The 17,772-nt window shown below is 41.0% G+C and overlaps 3 protein-coding genes across 8 annotated transcripts; 2 read left to right on the forward strand and 1 right to left on the reverse strand.

The window, feature by feature from the left end:
* On the forward strand, positions 1–5,066 carry LOC102706003 (receptor-like serine/threonine-protein kinase ALE2). Its single transcript, XM_040523645.1, has 8 exons — positions 1–251; positions 1,405–1,533; positions 1,616–1,711; positions 1,819–2,190; positions 2,275–2,526; positions 2,947–3,330; positions 3,591–3,831; positions 3,994–5,066. The coding sequence occupies exons 1-8, from the start codon at positions 200–202 to the stop codon at positions 4,724–4,726; spliced, it is 2,259 nt and encodes a 752-aa protein (XP_040379579.1). The 5' UTR covers positions 1–199; the 3' UTR covers positions 4,727–5,066.
* Positions 5,067–5,680: 614 nt separating this feature from the next.
* Positions 5,681–14,568, forward strand: LOC102701164. 5 transcript variants are annotated; one of them, XM_015836742.2, is made up of 19 exons: positions 5,681–6,029; positions 6,151–6,209; positions 6,383–6,464; positions 6,796–6,863; positions 7,050–7,119; positions 8,044–8,125; positions 8,939–9,003; positions 9,418–10,482; positions 10,595–10,657; positions 10,765–10,811; positions 10,951–10,996; positions 11,088–11,167; positions 11,256–11,387; positions 11,943–12,024; positions 12,240–12,365; positions 12,505–12,579; positions 12,895–13,020; positions 13,136–13,282; positions 13,680–14,568. In XM_015836742.2, exons 1-18 carry the CDS (start codon positions 5,727–5,729, stop codon positions 13,199–13,201), a joined length of 2,637 nt encoding a protein of 878 aa, XP_015692228.2. In that variant the 5' UTR covers positions 5,681–5,726; the 3' UTR covers positions 13,202–13,282; positions 13,680–14,568. The 5 variants fall into 5 exon arrangements, with proteins under 5 accessions (XP_015692228.2, XP_015692227.2, XP_015692230.1 ...); XM_015836741.2 differs by having other exon boundaries at positions 13,693–14,568; XM_015836744.2 differs by lacking the exons at positions 5,681–6,029; positions 6,151–6,209 and having other exon boundaries at positions 6,392–6,464; positions 6,796–6,867; positions 13,693–14,568.
* A 27-nt stretch (positions 14,569–14,595) lies between these two features.
* Positions 14,596–16,912, reverse strand: LOC102701440 (coiled-coil domain-containing protein 115). Of its 2 annotated transcripts, none has more exons than XM_006652435.2 (6): positions 16,554–16,912; positions 16,018–16,150; positions 15,744–15,869; positions 15,594–15,655; positions 15,066–15,153; positions 14,596–14,990 (listed from the first exon to the last, which is right to left on the reverse strand). In XM_006652435.2, exons 1-6 carry the CDS (start codon positions 16,743–16,745, stop codon positions 14,914–14,916), a joined length of 678 nt encoding a protein of 225 aa, XP_006652498.1. In that variant the 5' UTR covers positions 16,746–16,912; the 3' UTR covers positions 14,596–14,913. The 2 variants fall into 2 exon arrangements, with proteins under 2 accessions (XP_006652498.1, XP_015692232.1); XM_015836746.1 differs by having other exon boundaries at positions 15,594–15,658.
* Positions 16,913–17,772: the final 860 nt, after the last annotated feature.

A 17,772-nucleotide genomic window follows, 5' to 3' on the forward strand; every position in this document is an offset into this window, starting at 1 on the left:
GAAGTAAAAAAAAAACCTTGGAAGAAAGGAACAGCAGTACAGCAGGCAGGCAGCAGCTCGCGCAAGGCAGAGAGAGAGAGAAGGGCGCGAGGGAAGAAGGCGCGGGCTGGGATCCCCATCCGTCGGGGCCCACATGGCATCGCCGTGACTTGCCCTGGTCCCTCCCGCCCTGCGGCCGGCGCCGGTGACCGGCAGCGAGATGCCGCGGCGGCGGCGGGCGGCGCTGCTCTTCCTCGCGCTCGCCGTTTATGGTATGTTCTTACAAGGCTGTATCTTGTTTTTCTTTTTTTTTTCGCTGTGTGTGTGTGTGTGTTCTTGCCCGGACGATTCCGTCGGGTTCGAGGTTGCAATGCCGAGCAGAATTCGTGACTGGTTTGATTTCCTGCAATGGGATCGCTTGGGAGAAGAGCGGCCATGGCTTGCGTGAGACGTCGTTGCCCAGGGTTGAGTTTGCCTTTGCTTCATGGAGCTGTTCCTCCTGTGATTTGTCCGAGCGCGTCTGAATCCGCTAGGGATGGACATGGCGTACTCCCGTCAAATTTCCTCTCTCTCTCTCCTTTTTTCTTTCACATTTTATTGGATCAACACAGGCCCACGAAAGTTGGATTTTTTATGTAAATTTGTTGTTAAACTTTGCTGCATTGGCGCTGCCGCGGCGATTGCTGGTGAGCTTTTTACTACGGCCTGATTTGCCGGCTTAAACCCACCGCGTTTCAGTACTGCACCAGCTGTAATGGTTGGTGTGCATTTGCCTTTTTGTTATATTCAACCGAAAAGCTGTAAGCTTTGGTGCAATATTTGGCGATTACTGGTCGGGGGGTTTTCATTCTTGGCGAGATTCCTCATGTTCTGTCCTCGTCTTCTTGCAATCTTGCATGAATAGAGTTGTCATTGCACTATGAGGGGTTGTTTAGATGGGGCTAAATTTTTTAGCCCATGTCATATCGGATGTTTGGACACTAATTTGAAGTATTAAACATAGACTAATAAAAAAACTAATTTCATAAATGAGTGCTAATTCACGAGATGAATTTTTTAAGCCTAATTAATCCATAATTAGAGCATGTTTACTGTAGCATCATATTGGTTAATCATGGATTAATTAGACTCAATAGATTCGTCTCGCGAATTAGCCCAAGATTATATATGGGTTAATTAATAATCTGCGTTTACTATTTATAATAACGGTTCAAATATTCGATGGGACGAGGCTAAAAACAGCCCCAAGTCACTCAACTAGATAGAGTAGGCGCAAAATGGTGTGCATTACTGTATTTGCATTCCATTTTCCACTTCAAAAGGCATGTTTTATTTTAGTTATACTGAAGTGTTTGTATACCGATGTTATGTATGAACAGCACGGGTTTATTATTATTTTTTTATTTTTGCAAATATCTTGTGTAGTGCCACTGGGAACAGCAAGCTCAACAACTATTGCGTCCTACTTACTTGGATTGTGGAGTAGAGCACATCGGCATTCTCTTCCTGCCACTGCCCCTGCTCCAGCCCCAGCCCCTTCCCCTGGAACTCATCGTGAGTAGAAACACTGTTCAGAATTGCACACTAAATATGTTTATTTCCTTTATGTAATTTTGTCGATCATTTTGGTTCTCAGGACCAGCTATTAGTCACCCGGCGCCTAGGCATCACAGGAAAAGGCCTCATGTTGCCCCACCACTACCACCACCATCATCATCATCAGAAAGACAAGGTTTTCTTTTTTTCCTCTACTGACCAATAGAGACATTGCAAATCTTATTATTGTTAGCACTTGAGGACATAACAATGATAAACGCTTCTGCGCCTGCATTGTAACAGATTGCAGTGGAATTTCCTGTTCTGCTCCACTCACATCTACTCCAATTGGCTCCCCTTGTGGCTGCGTACATCCTATGCAAATTCAGCTTGATCTTGTAGTAGCACCATATCAGTTGTTTCCAAGAATTGATGAATTAGAAATTGAGATCGCAGCAGGAACATTTCTGAAACAGAGTCAAGTTAGGATAATGGGTGCTGGGAGTAGTCTTGAAGATCCTGAAAAAACTACAGTTACCATTGATTTGGTGCCACTAGGTCAGAAGTTTGATAGGACTTCAGCCTTACTGACTAGCAACAGATTTTTGCAAAAGAAGGTGCCGATAAACTCTTCAATATTTGGTGATTATAATATAATATATGTTCATTACCCTGGTAAGTGACATTATTGTGTTTAAGCCATCCAGTTCAGTAGTATAATTCCTGGTATTGCTGTATTTAATCATTGAAATTTTGCAGGCCTACCTTCTTTGGTCCCTAGTGTTCCAGGATCCTTGGGCCCAGTAAGCAGCAGCGAGTACCCCTTCAGTGCAAATGTACGCAATAGAAGACATCAAAAGATTAACTCTAAAAGTGTTGCCATAATTGCATTATCAGCTGTTGTTCTTGTATTAATGAGCTTTGGCATCTGCATCATATGGAAATTTAAAGGATTTGAAAAGTCTCACGGCACTGGTCGTGTTTCAAATTCATCAGCCACAAGAAAAACAGGTAACTTTTAGCAGTCTTGGTACACATGATACATTTGTAATAGGTTAGCACATTATTATCCATTTTCATTTACATACCTTTGTTCTCGAAAAACGAATAACTGACACTGTTGACTGTTGCCATCTCATTTGATCACAAGTTACTTTTAAACGATTATATTATGATGAATGAAAGTTTTAATGTCATATTTGTGACGCCACACACTTCAATAATGTAACATATTTTCAAGTATTTATATCTTTTTTTTTGCTGAAGAAAGAAGTGGTCAATGTCAGTCATTCGAGGATGGAGGTAGTATTAATTGCAAATTAAATTTTGTGCGTTTCTTCTGTGGTCGTGATTTCACCTTGAATAGTAAAACCTTATTTTTGGATCGTGTAATTCCCTTGCTGTTTGTATAATATCTTGTTACTGTTTCAGGTATGCGGTCATCATTCTCCAGTATGACCAGCTCGACGGCATCTTTTGTTTCAACAATAGGAACCTGCCCTCCTACAGTTAAGACATTCTCAATTGCTGAGCTTGAGAAGGCCACAGAAAACTTCAGTTTCAACAAAATAATAGGTGAAGGAGGGTATGGCCGTGTTTATCGAGGAACGATCGATGACGAAGTTGAGGTTGCGGTCAAACTGCTCACAAGAAAACATCAGAACAGAGATCGTGAATTCATCGCCGAGGTTGAGATGCTAAGTCGTTTGCATCATCGTAATCTTGTCAAGCTGATAGGCATATGCATTGAACGAAGCACAAGGTGCTTGGTATTTGAGCTTGTTCCAAATGGAAGCGTAGAGTCCCATCTGCATGGTAGGTTCATTTTGGGTACATTTTCAGCTTTTTTCCTGTAGTGCAATTTTACAGTCTAACAAAAAATATCAAATTATTTCTGATCATTGGATCTAACAACACACATCCTACTCAGCTAGATCCAATAGTAAAAAATGATTTGGTACCTCGCGGTACCGGTACCTCGAGATACTTTTTGTTGGACCAGAGCAAATCTCTTTCCTGTATACTTGAACATACTTTGTTGTGACCCATGTATTTACTTCTGTTCGACATTGCAGGCTCCGATAAAATATATGGCCCGCTTGATTTCGACACCAGAATGAAGATAGCCCTTGGTGCAGCAAGGGGCCTGGCCTACCTTCATGAGGATGCCAACCCGCATGTCATACACCGCGATTTCAAGGCCAGCAATGTTCTTTTGGAAAATGATTTCACCCCCAAGGTTGCGGATTTCGGGTTGGCCAAGGAAGCATCAGAAGGAATGGACCATATTTCTACTCAGGTCATGGGAACTTTTGGGTAAGCTGCATTCTTATTCACCTGCTGCCACTAGCATATCATTCCATATCACCACTAAATTTCTCAAGAAAAGAAAGAAAGAAAGTTCAATCACACACCAAATTCTTTTCTTTTTAGTTCTTGTTTGACTTTGGATCGATTTCTATTCGTCATGGCCTTCAGGTACGTTGCCCCAGAGTATGCGATGACCGGGCATCTCCTTGTGAAGAGCGACGTGTACAGCTACGGGGTCGTGCTGCTGGAGCTGCTGTCGGGGAGGAAGCCGGTGGACATGACCCAGCCGCCGGGGTCGGAGAACCTCGTCACCTGGGCGCGCCCTCTTCTCACCGACCGGGAGGGCCTGCAGCAGCTGGTCGACCCGTCGATGCCGGCGGGCTACGGCTTCGAGAAGCTGGCCAAGGCGGCGGCCATCGCGTCCATGTGCGTGCACGTCGAGGCGGCGCACCGGCCGTTCATGGGCGAGGTGGTGCAGGCCCTGAAGCTCATCTACAACGACAGCGACGAGACCTGCAGCGGCTCCTTCGGCGGCGGCGGCGGCGGCGGCGCCACGGAGGAGGAGGACTACGAGGCCGCGCCGCCGTCCCCGTGGAACGGCGGCGGCAGGATGCGCTCGTGGAACAGCGACGTCGCCACGCCGCCGCCGCCGCGCCGGCTGGCCTTCCCGCGGGCGCCCTGCCCGACGATGGACTACAGCTCGGACGGGGCGTCTTCGTCGGCGCGGCGGCCGCGGTCGGCGTCGAGCCTGGTGCTGGACAAGATCGAGTCGCTGGCGGCGTACGACTGGTCGGGCCCGCTGAGGGCCAGCAGGGGGAGGAACTTCTACAGGCTGAGGGGGAGCATGAGCGAGCATGGCCATCCTTCCGAGGATTGCTCCATGGAAGGCTACTGGATGTAGCTCAGCAGCTGAGCCGAGTGATGATCAGATTGCCATATCATCTGCACAACTGCATGCAGATTGCCTCCCATTTCTTGCTCTGTTCTTCAGTTCTTCAACTGTAAAGTTACTGCCCGCCTGATAGGATTTTGATATGATTGATTCCTGCTCTGAACAACGCCCACGTCTGGTTTTCATCTTTCTTAAGTAGTAGATGAATGGATGCATCTGTGCACTAACATCATCGTAGCATTTCACATGGTTATTGACATTTTACCACTTCCATGCTCTAAAACCTAGAATGAGTAGACAATGTAAAACAAGAAGAAAACAAGACACGAGTGGTATGGCATGAACGATGGACAGCACAATGAAAATCGAAATTTTATTTTATGGACTTTTTTTAAAAAAAAACTAACAGTCTGATTTTTTTAGTTTCTGTTTACAGTTATAATCTAAAATTTAAATTTTTTACTTTAAATTTATAGTTAATTAGAGTTATTTTATTGTAGTTTATTTTTTAATCTTTATTTTTAAATCATTATATATATATATATATATGTAAAAATGCTATTCATAAATTACTTTCCATTTGCAAACATCTCGTTTCATTTTTTTAGAGCCAAACAACAGTAGCTAAACTTTTAATATAACTTATTTTCATATTCCAACGTCTTGCTAAACAACAACGGTATTGTTTAGCCACATCAATTTCTTGTAGCCTCACAAAGGTAGCCACGTTAAAAGATTTTGAGGTGAAGTTTACTTTTAAAATTTTAAAACAAAAATGTTTCCAAAATAAAAAGAATAGCAAAAATCGTGACCTAGCTGGCCCACATGGTGCTGGGCCCACTGGACAGAGAGCGAGCGCTCGAACCGTCTAGCGGCAGACGTGGCGTGGCGCCTGGCGCGCCTTTCTCCGCTCTTTATCTCACCACCGCGCTCCATCTAGAAGGCGCCTCCGCGATACTTCCTTCCGTTCGAAACGAACCAACCAACCAATCGACGACGACGAGGTGCCATGGCTCTCGCTGCTCCCGCGGCATGCGCGTGCCGCGTGGCGCCGCCTCCTGTCTCCGGGCGCTGGCGCTCGCCGTCGGCGTCGGGCTATTATTTTACTGGGGCGGCGCGGTGGTGGCCGGGGGTGCGGAGGGGCAGGCGGAAGAGGTGGGCGGGGCTGAGGGCGAGGTGCGCCGAGCAGTCCGTCGTGAAGCCCGCCGCCGGGGAGGGGTTGGCCGGGGAGGACCCGCCGCGGCCGCCGTTCGATCTCAACCTCGCCGTCGTGCTCGCCGGGTTCGCGTTCGAGGCCTACACCAGCCCACCCGTGAGCACCCCCCTGCTTCACCCGTTCACCTCACCACCCATCCTTAATGAGTTAGGGCAGCTCCCGTAGTCCTGTAAGTTGGTGGATCATCTGGTTCAAAATTTTTCTTCGAATTTGGCAGGAAGATGTGGGCTGGCGCGAGATTGATGCGGCTGAATGCCAGACAGTGTTCCTATCTGAGTGAGTTGTGGCCTCATATTTTTAGACTTAGAATCGTCTTGTAAATTGTGATAGAAGTATCTCACTAGATTTTATGGTACTAAACTGTAAGTGGACGGAAACTGAAAGAGTTGATATCATTTATTAGTTACCACTGTAAATGTTGTGAATGGAACTGTGACTATGTATTGCAGTTCATTTCTCCGTGAAGTATATGATGGCCAATTGGTTGTGAGGCTGAAGAAAGGTGTAAATCTTCCCGTGATGGATCCTTGGGTACGGTGATGCACTGATGCATATGTTTCGTTCAATGCATATAACTATCAGCTTGACAAGATTACGATGATGCAGACTTAGAAGCTCAACCTCAGCAATAAATTCACGATCTCTGTTTTGATGTACATTATAAGTTTTTCTCGACGTATTGTTGATCTAGGAGAAACAAAATAAATCTCTGCAGGTTATACTTATATGAGTTAAATTTACCTTTTCTTAGGTGGGAGTTAAATGTACTTCAATTAATGATTTTTCTCATTCTAACTACTGTTAAGTAAGTCTTTTATTCCAGTTTATTAACAGCTTCGTTTTCTTAACATTTCAATTGAAGGGCACAAGTGATCCTTACGTAGTTCTACAACTGAATGGCCAAACTGCAAAAAGCAAAATTAAATGGGCGTGAGTAAGCTTTTCCTTTTCTATTCATGCTGGGGGTTTGGAGGATATTGATGCTTTTTTTCTCTGATTTTGTAATATTTTTCCAACTAATGGTTTGATTTCTTTAAGCAATGTTTGATATGCTTGAAGGTGTTATTTTTCTCCATCATTGATGCAGATTGTGATTTCAGTAATTGATCAACGTAGGATGAAGGAACCAACATGGAATGAAGAATTCACATTTAACATTAGTTTATCTCGAGAAAATCTACTACAGGTATGAGCAAGCTATTATTTTCATTTCCCTCATTCTGCCTCATTTTGCTATGAGTGTAATACCAAACACTAGAACTTCTCTTAGGGCATATCATTCTACATAACAAGTCTTGACAACTTGTTGTCCTAGCCTTATTATTATGGCTTGTCTCAGCAAACCAACTGAAAAGACTATAATGTGTCACTACATTCTTCTATCGTCACTATACCCATGCTTTGCTATGGCTAAAAATGAACTATGCATGTGCTAGCATTGTTTGGAACAACTTAATTATAAGATTTTTCAAACTTTCATCTCTACATATGGCTTTGCATGGTAAACTTAAATTCTAGAGCTGAAATGATATATTAATAATATGTAGAAGGATCTTTTTCTTAACACTAAAAGACATGGAGTAGTTAGTAAAAAATAATTCAGCATAGGAGGTGGGGTGGCAGACTCACCACCACCATTGTCTTTTTTTAAAGGAGTATAGATATTTGATTGTTATGCTTGTTTACGATTCACGGAATTCTGTATCTTGGAGTGGTTATGGCTAAGAATCGTGTTTATTAGGAGTGGGTCAATTAGATTGCTATTCTGCATGAAACCATGTGAAAAAATTTGGCATGTTGTCTCCAACAAAGCCTAAGCTGAATGAATAATATTAAAGCCTGGAGCCTCAGACATCTTGAAAAATTGAAATAAACTTATAGGATTCTCCAACATGGTTCTAGAGTACAAGGCAAATAGTTCTATTTAGTCAACAGGAAGGAAACTAGACATTTTATTCTAGTAAGTTCAAAAGGCTGCCTCGCAAATTATAGTAATCATAGCATGCAGCAATGTGCAGCTTTACTCTTCCTTTTTTTATTATCATTCTATTACATATTGGTAGCACAGTAGCATAAAGGATATATTTTGTTCAATTATTTTCCTCAACAGGTTGCTGCTTGGGATGCAAACCTTGTTACCCCACACAAACGCATGGGAAATGCTGGATTATACCTTGAATCACTTTGCGATGGTAACTATTTGTATTGATGCAACAAATGAAAATGCATGAAATTTGACATTTGTTTTGTTATAAAGAGATCTTGGAATTCTGTGAGGGCATGGATGCTGGTTTCTTTTCACTATAAGCAGGAAATTGTCCATAAAGAATCCTCGCCAAACTACATAGGGAACATGCTGGAATTAATCACCATAGGAGCTAATCATTTTTATATATGGTGGAATATGAGAAATGATCATTCTTCTTTTCATTAGTGATGCTTATGGGGTATTAATTAATCAAAAAACAATAGAACAATGTTCTAGGATAAACTTGATCTGATAAAACAAAATTTGAATATGTAACATACCCCTAGCATTGGGATTTCTGATGTCATTTTTGTTCATATCCTTTTTTGTGTAACTGTGATGCTAACTCACAGTTCCTCACCTTCATGTTGCTCAATTGCATGTATTTTTCTGATTTAAAGTACTTACAATTATGGACCTTTTCATGGAAAAGAACCATACACCGACTAGTTTATTCATTCCCCCTGTACCTTTGTATTAAAACAAGATCCATGTATTATAACTAAGACTTACTCATATCCACATTTCATTTCTGGTGTCATAGTTGATTTCTTGTTTCGAAGAACCAATGTGAGAATTATCGATATTAGTGCAGTCAAGCTTTATCTTTTGTAGACTATTTAATATGAATTTGTTTCATTACTTACTCTTGGGAGAAACTTACAATGCCCTGCCAACTTTTTTCAGGATGTTTAATATGAATTTATTATAAGGCTTACTCTTGGGAGAAACTTACAATGCCCTTCCAACTTTTTAGGAAATAATCATGTCATAACTGTTGAATTAGAAGGCCTAGGTGGTGGTGGGACTATTGATTTGGAGGTAAAATCCTTACTTTTTTTTTTTGGGGGGGGGGGGGCATCATTGTATTCTGGCAAAGTTACATGCTCCAGCAGTCTAGTGAATTAATTATGGCCTTTCAGAGGGGGAAAAGCTACCCTTCTAATGGCAAAAATCTAATAGGTGGCACAACACATCAAGTTGCACGTTTACTTAGCATCTGCCTTTTGCATAATCTTAACAAGTGGGAAATTATTTGTGCTAGTTGTAAGTAAAATGACCATGTTAGTCGCTTGTGACACTATGTACTGTATGCTGCTGTTGTCAATGGTTCTGATGGTATATTGACGCCCATCTGTTATGTTGCATCAATACCAATACTTTTGTGCTTGAATGATGTTTAGACTTTATTTTTGTTCTAAATTGTTGATTTAAGTTCTAAGTATAACATATCAGGTCAGGTACAAGAGTTATGATGACATTGAGCGTGAAAAACAATGGTGGAGGATACCGTTTGTGTCTGATTTTCTTGTGAAGAGCAGCCTAGGATCTGCTCTTAGAACTGTCCTTGGATCTGAAAGTATAAATGCAAGTCAGTTTGTGCAATCTGCATTTGGGCAACTAAGTTCTTTCACTTACACATATCTTCCAAAGCCACCATCTTTGGATAGTGGACCTGAGGCCTCTAGAAGGGCTGAAGAATCTGTAGATAACTCAGTTGGATCAAATGAACTTGAAGAACAGAAGATGGGTTCAAAAGCTTCTGGAGATAGTTCAGATTCTTGCAGTGAAGCTGAATCTGCTGCTACAGTTGTGAACAACGAAGGAAGCGACCCACAAAATATGAAGGAATCAGATGAATACTTCTGGAACGCTTTCACCAGTGTTCTCAACCAAAATGTTCTCCAAAATTTTGGATTTTCTCTTCCTGAGGTTAAGCAATTGGATGGCTTTGACCTATTAGGTTCACTTGGTTTAAAATCAAGCGAAATCGCTCAAAAGGAATACTTAGAATCTGGATTAGCAACAGGAGATACATCAACCAGTGAAGGGAACGAAACAACTCCTAAAGATGCAATCGATGTTGACAATGAAGATGGCACTCTTCCAATTAAAGAGAACTTGCCTAAAGAGAAGGTTCAGGACTCCTTTCCAGACATTAATAAAGTTTCTTGGGACGTATTGTCTCAAACAGAGAATATACTAGGAGCTTTGATGATTCTTTCTAGAAGCTTATCATCACAAGATATGGAGTTAGCTGTGGGGGATGATGTAAGTAGTAAAGATGATTCAGTCAAAGAACAAGATGCTTATGATTCCACGGGTAAGGATGATGCTGCTGCATCTACCAAAGTGTCTGTTGATGCACAGAAAGCTGAGGATATGCGGCGACTATTTGAGAGTGCAGAAACTGCCATGGAGGCATGGGCCATGCTTGCCACTTCACTGGGGCGTAACAGTTTTATAAAGTCAGACTTTGAGAAGATATGTTTTCTCGACAATCTTTCAACAGATACCCAGGTGAGCTATTTTCACTGGAACACCAGGCTATTATTATTATTATTATTGTGCTATTAAGGATTTTTGTCGTCTGCTTGTTGGTGTGTTGTATGTCATGTTAAAATCTCCGAAGGTTGCCATTTGGCGCGATTCTTCACGAAGAAGGCTGGTTGTTGCCTTTCGAGGAACAGAACAAGTATGCAGTAACATTGTGGCATCCCTCGTGTTTTGTGAACAGAAATTCATTGATAGTTTTATATGTCTCCTGTCTTATTTAGTTTGCTTTTCTATTCGTTGTTTCAGTCAAGATGGAAGGATTTGCGAACTGACCTAATGCTAGTGCCTGCTGGGTAGGACTCAGGACTCAACAATTTGTTTCCTTTCATTCATTTGCAGTTTGCAGATGCCTAGTTTCAAGAAGTGAAGTGCTAGCATTGTGATACATTTTTATTTATTGTATGCTTGTTTACATTTCCAAGTTGAATGCAGACTAAATCCTGAGAGGTTGGGTGGTGACTTCAAACAAGAAATTCAAGTTACTCATCTATATCTTTATTCAATTGCTTCTGTATTTCTTCTCACTTTATGCTATCTGATATCCAACTTCTTATCACATTATGTTTCAGGTTCATAGTGGATTCTTAAGTGCATATGATTCTGTAAGGAATAGAATCACTGCTCTTGTTAAATATGCCATTGGATACCTGTAAGTAGTCCTATAATGTAACATTTTCTAATGCAAACATATATCTGCTGCCCAGTATAATCTGTCTGTACTCATGTATCCACTGCAGGGATGAAGAACGCAGGGATGAAGAAGATGCAGAAAACATACCTAAGTGGCATATATATGTGACTGGACATAGTTTAGGTGGAGCACTAGCAACCCTTCTCGCTCTTGAACTTTCATCAAGTCAAATGGCCAAGTAAGTTAAAGTTCTGGATCTGATACATGACCGTATTTTCATGCAAACCTCATTGTACTATTATGTTCAGGCTTAATGTAGGAAGAGGTTTCATTCAAACATTTAACAACTCATGAGACATTCTTTACTTGTGAAAAATCAGATGAACTTGGCATGTCTTTGACCCAGTTTAATTGTCACGCTCTAGCACACCATTCCAGCCATGCAGGAAGATATATGTACTTTCACACAGTTTAATTTCAGTGTTCTAGCACACCTTTGCAGGAACAGGAAGATAATTTCTTCAGGGTATTCTTTTATTTTAGTATGAGTACTGGCACTTAATAGAATTGAAAACTCAATTAATTTTGAAAGATCTTCCATCATCTATATAATAATAATAATTTTGAGATCTCACAATTTTTACAAGATTGTGCGATAAAGCAACAGATATATGCATGTATAACTCTTACCCTGCAATGGGTGATTCATAAACTTTCTTTAATGACAACTCCTCCTTTTCCTACATCCTTTTCTACAATCATGTGTTCATATTTCTCCGCTCACCTTTCATAGGAGTGGGGTCATATTCGTGACAATGTACAACTTTGGCTCTCCTAGAGTCGGAAATAGAAGGTTTGCTGAAGTCTACAATGCGGTAACTAAGACCTTCAAATTGGAATAGGCTTTCCATTGATTTTGCATTCCAGTCTCTGTAGTTCAAACTTGTTTTCCTTAAATCAGTATATAATTATTTCGTCATATGGATTAGGTTGACAATGCAAATATTGTTTCTAAACTGATTTTTTAAAGCAGTTAGTATTATCATGACTGCCTTTTTAGACCATTCTGATTTTGGACTAATTTATGCAGAAAGTGAAAGACAGCTGGAGAGTTGTCAATCACCGTGATATCATTCCTACAGTACCACGTCTTATGGGTTATTGCCATGTGGAAGCACCGGTTTATCTTAAATTTGGAGATCTAAAAGATGCACTGGTGAATTACTATTCTTATCCTATTTCAATTCACTTTGCTATACTAGTCTCTGTACATCCATTCAACATTCCATGTTTTGATCCATCAGATTCTGAAGTTCTCACCTGAGACTTGCATCAACAAATGTATTTTGATGTAGGTAAATGAGGAAATTTTGGATGATGAAGGTGATTCCATAGGGGAGTACACCCCTGATGTTCTTGTCAGTGAATTTGTGAGTGTCTTGTCAATAACAAATTGATATATTTGTCTGTTCTAGGCTTCTAGCCATGTCTCTTGACTCTGATGATGAGGATTCTAGTTGTCTAAAAATAAAACAAACACTTCATTGTTTTAAATAAGAAATATTTCTTTACAATGTTCTGTTGAACATATAATCCTGATGTAAGTGGAACAGGATAAATGGTACCTATATTTGGTAGGCTGTCTTAGCCTACCCGGCAAAAAAAAAAGGATAAATGGTACCTGAATAAAAATAAATGATTTTGCTCAAAATGCAACTTAAATAAGGTGTATTAAATCCCTGCAGATGAAAGGAGAAAAGCAACTTGTGGAAAAGCTACTTCAGACGGAAATAAATTTACTCCGGTCAATCAGGGATGGTTCGGCTCTTATGCAGCACATGGAAGACTTTTACTACGTCACACTTCTAGAGGTTTCTTACCTTGCCTTATTTAGATCAATTTCTGCTTTTTATTTCATATATGATGTCAAAAGCTCATCCATGGAATTATATAACTGAATAACAAAATGCAATTAAACTGGTGCAGACGGTGAGATCAAAGTACCAAACGGTCGATAATGCAAATGAAGAGTACCGTCAGTTAAATGCCTGATCTTAGTAAAACTTTGTCCTTGAACCTCCCCAACCTGGGTTATAAGTACTGCACTTGGAATTTGGAAAGGGTCACATGAAGGTAACACTATGTGCCTCTATTATTCTTCTCAACCAAAGCATGTGCATTGACATGTCTTATGGTCATATTTCTTTTTTATAACATGTAAACATTTTGATGAGCTATTTACGGTCGTTTTCTATGTTGTGATCTAGAATTCTTATTTTCTATTACTTGCTTGATTTGATATGATGAACAAGTCTGATTATGCATTATGGTACGATGGCATTATATATATACATGTGAACAGATAGACATTACCTTCACCACAATTCTTTTACTAGCAATAATTGAAGAACTTCAGTGGCACTACACTTTGTGACTGTGATTGCCACAAAAGTTAGTTAACCCCAAATGCATCTGTTCTAACTGTGGTGTCTGATGTTGGTTTTGAGCTTTCATGGTTACTGTTGTTCAGCTTCCGTTGGCAGGTAGATATCATGCAACGAAAGGAGATCTTATCCAGAAGATGATCAAATTGGCTTGTCATGGCACCCCTGCTGAATCTATGGCATTTTATTTCTCCTCTGGTGGTAGAAAGGAACAAGTATAGGGGTTATGGATTTATGGTCGAACTCGGAAGAAGCATTACCCTTGGTAGTCAGAAGTTGTATAATAGAACTTCAATTGATCAGGACAGCTATCAGAGGATCCTCGCATGCACAAATTGCAAATGGACTTGAATGCACATACCTGCACTGACCAAGCGTAAGTGGTGTAATGGTCATGCGTGCACCCTTCCGAACTGCGATTTGTGTGCCATTCGCGGGTTATTTCTATGTGATAGGTTTGTGTAATCAAACGTAAAGCCATGGAATAACGTCCTTCTATTCTCTAAGTGCTTTGAACTGCAAGTTAATAGAAGCTCAAGGATCTTCTAGTGTAGGGAAACTTGCAATGTTGGACGGCTGCATCGGCAAGTATGAATTTCCAAGAAGCTAAGAATATACAGCTTGCACATGTTCATGAAGATATCACTAAGGTTAGGCCGTTCTAGTAAACGTGTCAACAAATATGTGGAGGTATATCCAGCCCCAGTTTGGGTTCTGGGAAATTCTCAGAAGCCATGGCGAGTATACAGCTGCTGAGAATCTGGATAGCCCCGGTTTCCATCTATTAGTACTAGGTTATTTCTTGATTTATATATACAGATACTTTGGGAGGTGAGCTGAAGATCATAGGCGTAAAGCTCTCCTAAACAGAACCCAAGAGATAAGAAAACAGAGGAATCTCTGTGGCCACTAAAAATGCATGATTCTATTGAGCCGATCAAGATTTGTTCAGTCTGTTGTTTATGTCGCCACGACAATAACAGAAATCCCTAATCACAGCAGAAAGAAGTGGTGTTTGTCACCAGAGACATTTCCATTCATATCAACATCTCAACATCTAAATACGGTTTTCTACAGAAACTGATGCTTGTAAAAAGTAACCTGAGAAAAACAAAACACTACAGTGTTTCGGTTGCTCGTTAGCTCCGGCACCTCAGCGAAGCACGAAAATTTTCATTCGACAGATCTACACTACTCGGTCTTGTACATAGTGAAAATCGGGTATCCTGATTACCGTGGTTAACTAGTTGGCCAACAACAGACAGCACCAAAGAAGCGTTTCTGACCATGATGTGTTGGATGGATAAAGGGAAACACCAGTCACTCGCCCTTTATCTGTGTGAAACTAGATAACATGTTTGATCTTGAATTTGCTAACTCGACAATTAATTCAAGTGCTGCATGGAACGAATATAGAGTTAGATCAAAAAATAAACTACGGGGGAGCTGATTCCTTTTAGAAAGAACGGAACCTGTTTCAAAGGAAGTCTGGGCTGTTCGTAGTTTTGGAGATACCAGTGCCCCAAAGATCGATAGTGCTTTTGATCTCGCCTTTTGAACCTACAAAGATTACAGGGTAGAAAAATACCAAGAAAAATTTGTTACAATTTGTAAGTCCAAGAATATAAAGCAACCATACTGTTTAGCTGCATGACACCTCAATTTCCAAACCCTGAGTATAGCTATGATAATGAAATATTTTATTGACTGAATTCTCTGGGCGAGCTTGATTGCCCCAACCCAAACCATTCAATCATATAAAACTTAGCTTCATTGGCATTTACCATAAGGATTACTAATTTTTTGTTGTTGTTATAAGTAGCCACATGCTGTCAAGCATGCTCTATTATATATTTATTATTTCCCCATATGAAGCAATATAGCTTGCTAAAAGGACAACTCCCATTTATAAGGGCTACAAATCATTTTACAGGAAAGACTTAAGGTGTTATACATGAGACTTATTCCGTGCACATGACATGCATTCGTATTGAACTCACATGACTGCTGGTGTCCACACCAGTAGAAGACTCTGCCAGAGTGTCCGATTCATGGCTACCATCTTCTTAACAAGAGAAGATGTGTAAGTGAGCAACGAGAAATAAGCAATACTGCTAAATATGGATTGTTGCATGCTCATACTGTCATACCTGGTGTTGTGGCGGACCCTCGGTACCTTAATTTTGGTTTAGTAGCATCCTTCACACCAACAGCGTCATCGGAGTTGGAATTTTCTTGCAAGCACCACTTCGACAGAATAAAATGTGGGTTTGGCTCTGAAACATGATCAAACATTAGTACTAATTGTTAGATGAACATGACAAAAGGATACCAGGGTAGGGCTTCTGGAGAAAACAGTGATGTTCGGCTGTTCGCAAACAAGGATTTGCATTGCTAACGAGGATTAACGGAGAAATGCCTTACCTGACGATAGCGAGTCTGCAGGATCAACGACTTGCAGCTTAGTGGCTGCAGATTGCTCTTTGTGGTCAAAGAGTGTGCTTGAAACACGCGATGTACCCATCGAGTGCCGGGCACTCGCCAGATCAAGCCACCCCTAGAGACAAAACCGTTGTTCATGTTAAACCGTGGACTCTGCAACTGTTCAGTAAATCATACAGAGACTAACGAACAGCTCTCTCATGGTCAGTACATGAACAAGGAAGGCTAACGAGTTCACTTACTGAAAATTATCGAGCTAAATGCAAAGAATCTGGATCCACGTGAGTTTCAGGGATGGTAATTTAGTAGGTGGTTTTCACTTGGCAGTGCAAGAGGCACAAAACAATCAGAACACAACATTCTGCTCCAGCCTCCAGAACAGGACCAGGAACTGGTTTAAGTGTTCTAGGCAGGGAATTGGCCGAAATTCAAATAATCGTCGCTTAGATTTCACTATTGTTAACTGCCTGAGTGCGTGATGGGGGGATGAACTGAGTGGGAACCGGGGATCGCCGTACCTGGCGGAGAGCGGAGGAGAGGGAGTCCATGAGGAGGAGGTAGCCGTCCACAGAGTCCATGAACCTCAGGATCTCGTCGTCGCCGTCTCGCCGTCGTCCCCCCTCGGTGGCCTCATCGGCCTCTTCCCCCTCCCCCTCCACTTGAGGGACGGGTCCCGTGATTCGCGGCTGCTCTTCCGTCGCCGCCGCCATCGTATGCGGGGATCCCGTGCCGCAAGGCCCCCGAGCCCTCACGTCGACGGCGACGAGTGGCCGCGCCGCGGTGGTCGGTGGGTTGAGCGGATGCCTCCGCCGGATGGGCGTGACTCCCGTTTGGCTTCGGGCTCGTGCGATGAGGCCGCGTGCTTGCGCCTTGCCTGACTTTGGCACCTGTTTGGAGAGTTTAGCGTACGCTTCTCCCCTGTTATTCCTCGTTTTTTTTAAAACATTTTTTATTACTAAACAGTGCACTTTTTATTACTCCTCTGTTTCCTAATGTAAAACGTTTAACTTCTTTGCTTACAATCATTTGTCTTATTCAAAAAATTATGAAAATATCATTTATTTTGTTTGTGACTTATTTTATTATCAAAAGAAATTTAAACACGACTTATTATTTTTTATATTTGTACTAAAGAAGAATGGTCAAATGCTGCAACCAAAAAAGTCAAACATCTTACATTACGAAATGTTTATTGTCTGGGTAATTTTATCGTTTATACACTAAATAACTATCAAAAAATCATATATTTTTTTAGTCTCATCTTCAAGCAAGCAAAAGAACACAACTGTATTCCCTATCCCCAAACAATCCATATTCTTGTCTAGATTTTGAGAAGATATAGTTTTATAATCTAGAAAATAAACTATAAGCCACAAAGAGGAAAATCCAGTTTTTTCCTAAATTCTAATAATTAGCTTCTAACTTGTTGCTCTTAGAATCTTAAGCTCACCAAACAATCCCTAGGACAGAGCTCCTCAAGCAGGGTTTTCTTTTCAGAATCTCTTGCGAAGATTCTTATGTAGATTTTGAATTTAAAAGGTATACACATTTAGCTAAAAAATTATATTTTTAATTCTTACTTGCTACCTATCGGCTGCTCCCTCTGTTTTAAAATATAGTAACTTGTATATTTTTTTTTCATTTGATCACAATTTTTCGCCACTAAACCTTTCTCACTACCTTTTGGGTTGACCAATCATAAGATTTCTTTATTAAATTTCACCAATGTTTTAATGC

The sequence above is a fragment of the Oryza brachyantha genome, chromosome 4 (assembly GCF_000231095.2).
Source record: "Oryza brachyantha chromosome 4, ObraRS2, whole genome shotgun sequence".
Classification (NCBI taxonomy): Eukaryota; Viridiplantae; Streptophyta; class Magnoliopsida; order Poales; family Poaceae; genus Oryza; species Oryza brachyantha.

What these genes read in the sequence shown, in the direction of transcription:
- LOC102706003 (XM_040523645.1), top strand. Translation starts at nt 200, where the DNA reads ATGCCGCGGCGGCGGCGGGCGGCGCTGCTCTTCCTCGCGCTCGCCGTT. An exon ending in CCTCGCGCTCGCCGTTTATG is followed by an intron (nt 252 to 1,404) that starts GTATGTTCTTAC and finishes TATCTTGTGTAG; the next exon opens with TGCCACTGGGAACAGCAAGC. An exon ending in AATATATGTTCATTACCCTG is followed by an intron (nt 2,191 to 2,274) that starts GTAAGTGACATT and finishes GAAATTTTGCAG; the next exon opens with GCCTACCTTCTTTGGTCCCT.
- LOC102701164 (XM_015836742.2), top strand. Translation starts at nt 5,727, where the DNA reads ATGGCTCTCGCTGCTCCCGCGGCATGCGCGTGCCGCGTGGCGCCGCCT. An exon ending in GTGGGACTATTGATTTGGAG is followed by an intron (nt 9,004 to 9,417) that starts GTAAAATCCTTA and finishes ATAACATATCAG; the next exon opens with GTCAGGTACAAGAGTTATGA. An exon ending in CCTTTCGAGGAACAGAACAA is followed by an intron (nt 10,658 to 10,764) that starts GTATGCAGTAAC and finishes TCGTTGTTTCAG; the next exon opens with TCAAGATGGAAGGATTTGCG.
- LOC102701440 (XM_015836746.1), bottom strand. Translation starts at nt 16,745, where the DNA reads ATGGCGGCGGCGACGGAAGAGCAGCCGCGAATCACGGGACCCGTCCCT. An exon ending in GTGTGGACACCAGCAGTCAT is followed by an intron (nt 15,154 to 15,593) that starts GTGAGTTCAATA and finishes TAATCTTTGTAG; the next exon opens with GTTCAAAAGGCGAGATCAAA. An exon ending in CCAGACTTCCTTTGAAACAG is followed by an intron (nt 14,991 to 15,065) that starts GTTCCGTTCTTT and finishes CGTTCCATGCAG; the next exon opens with CACTTGAATTAATTGTCGAG.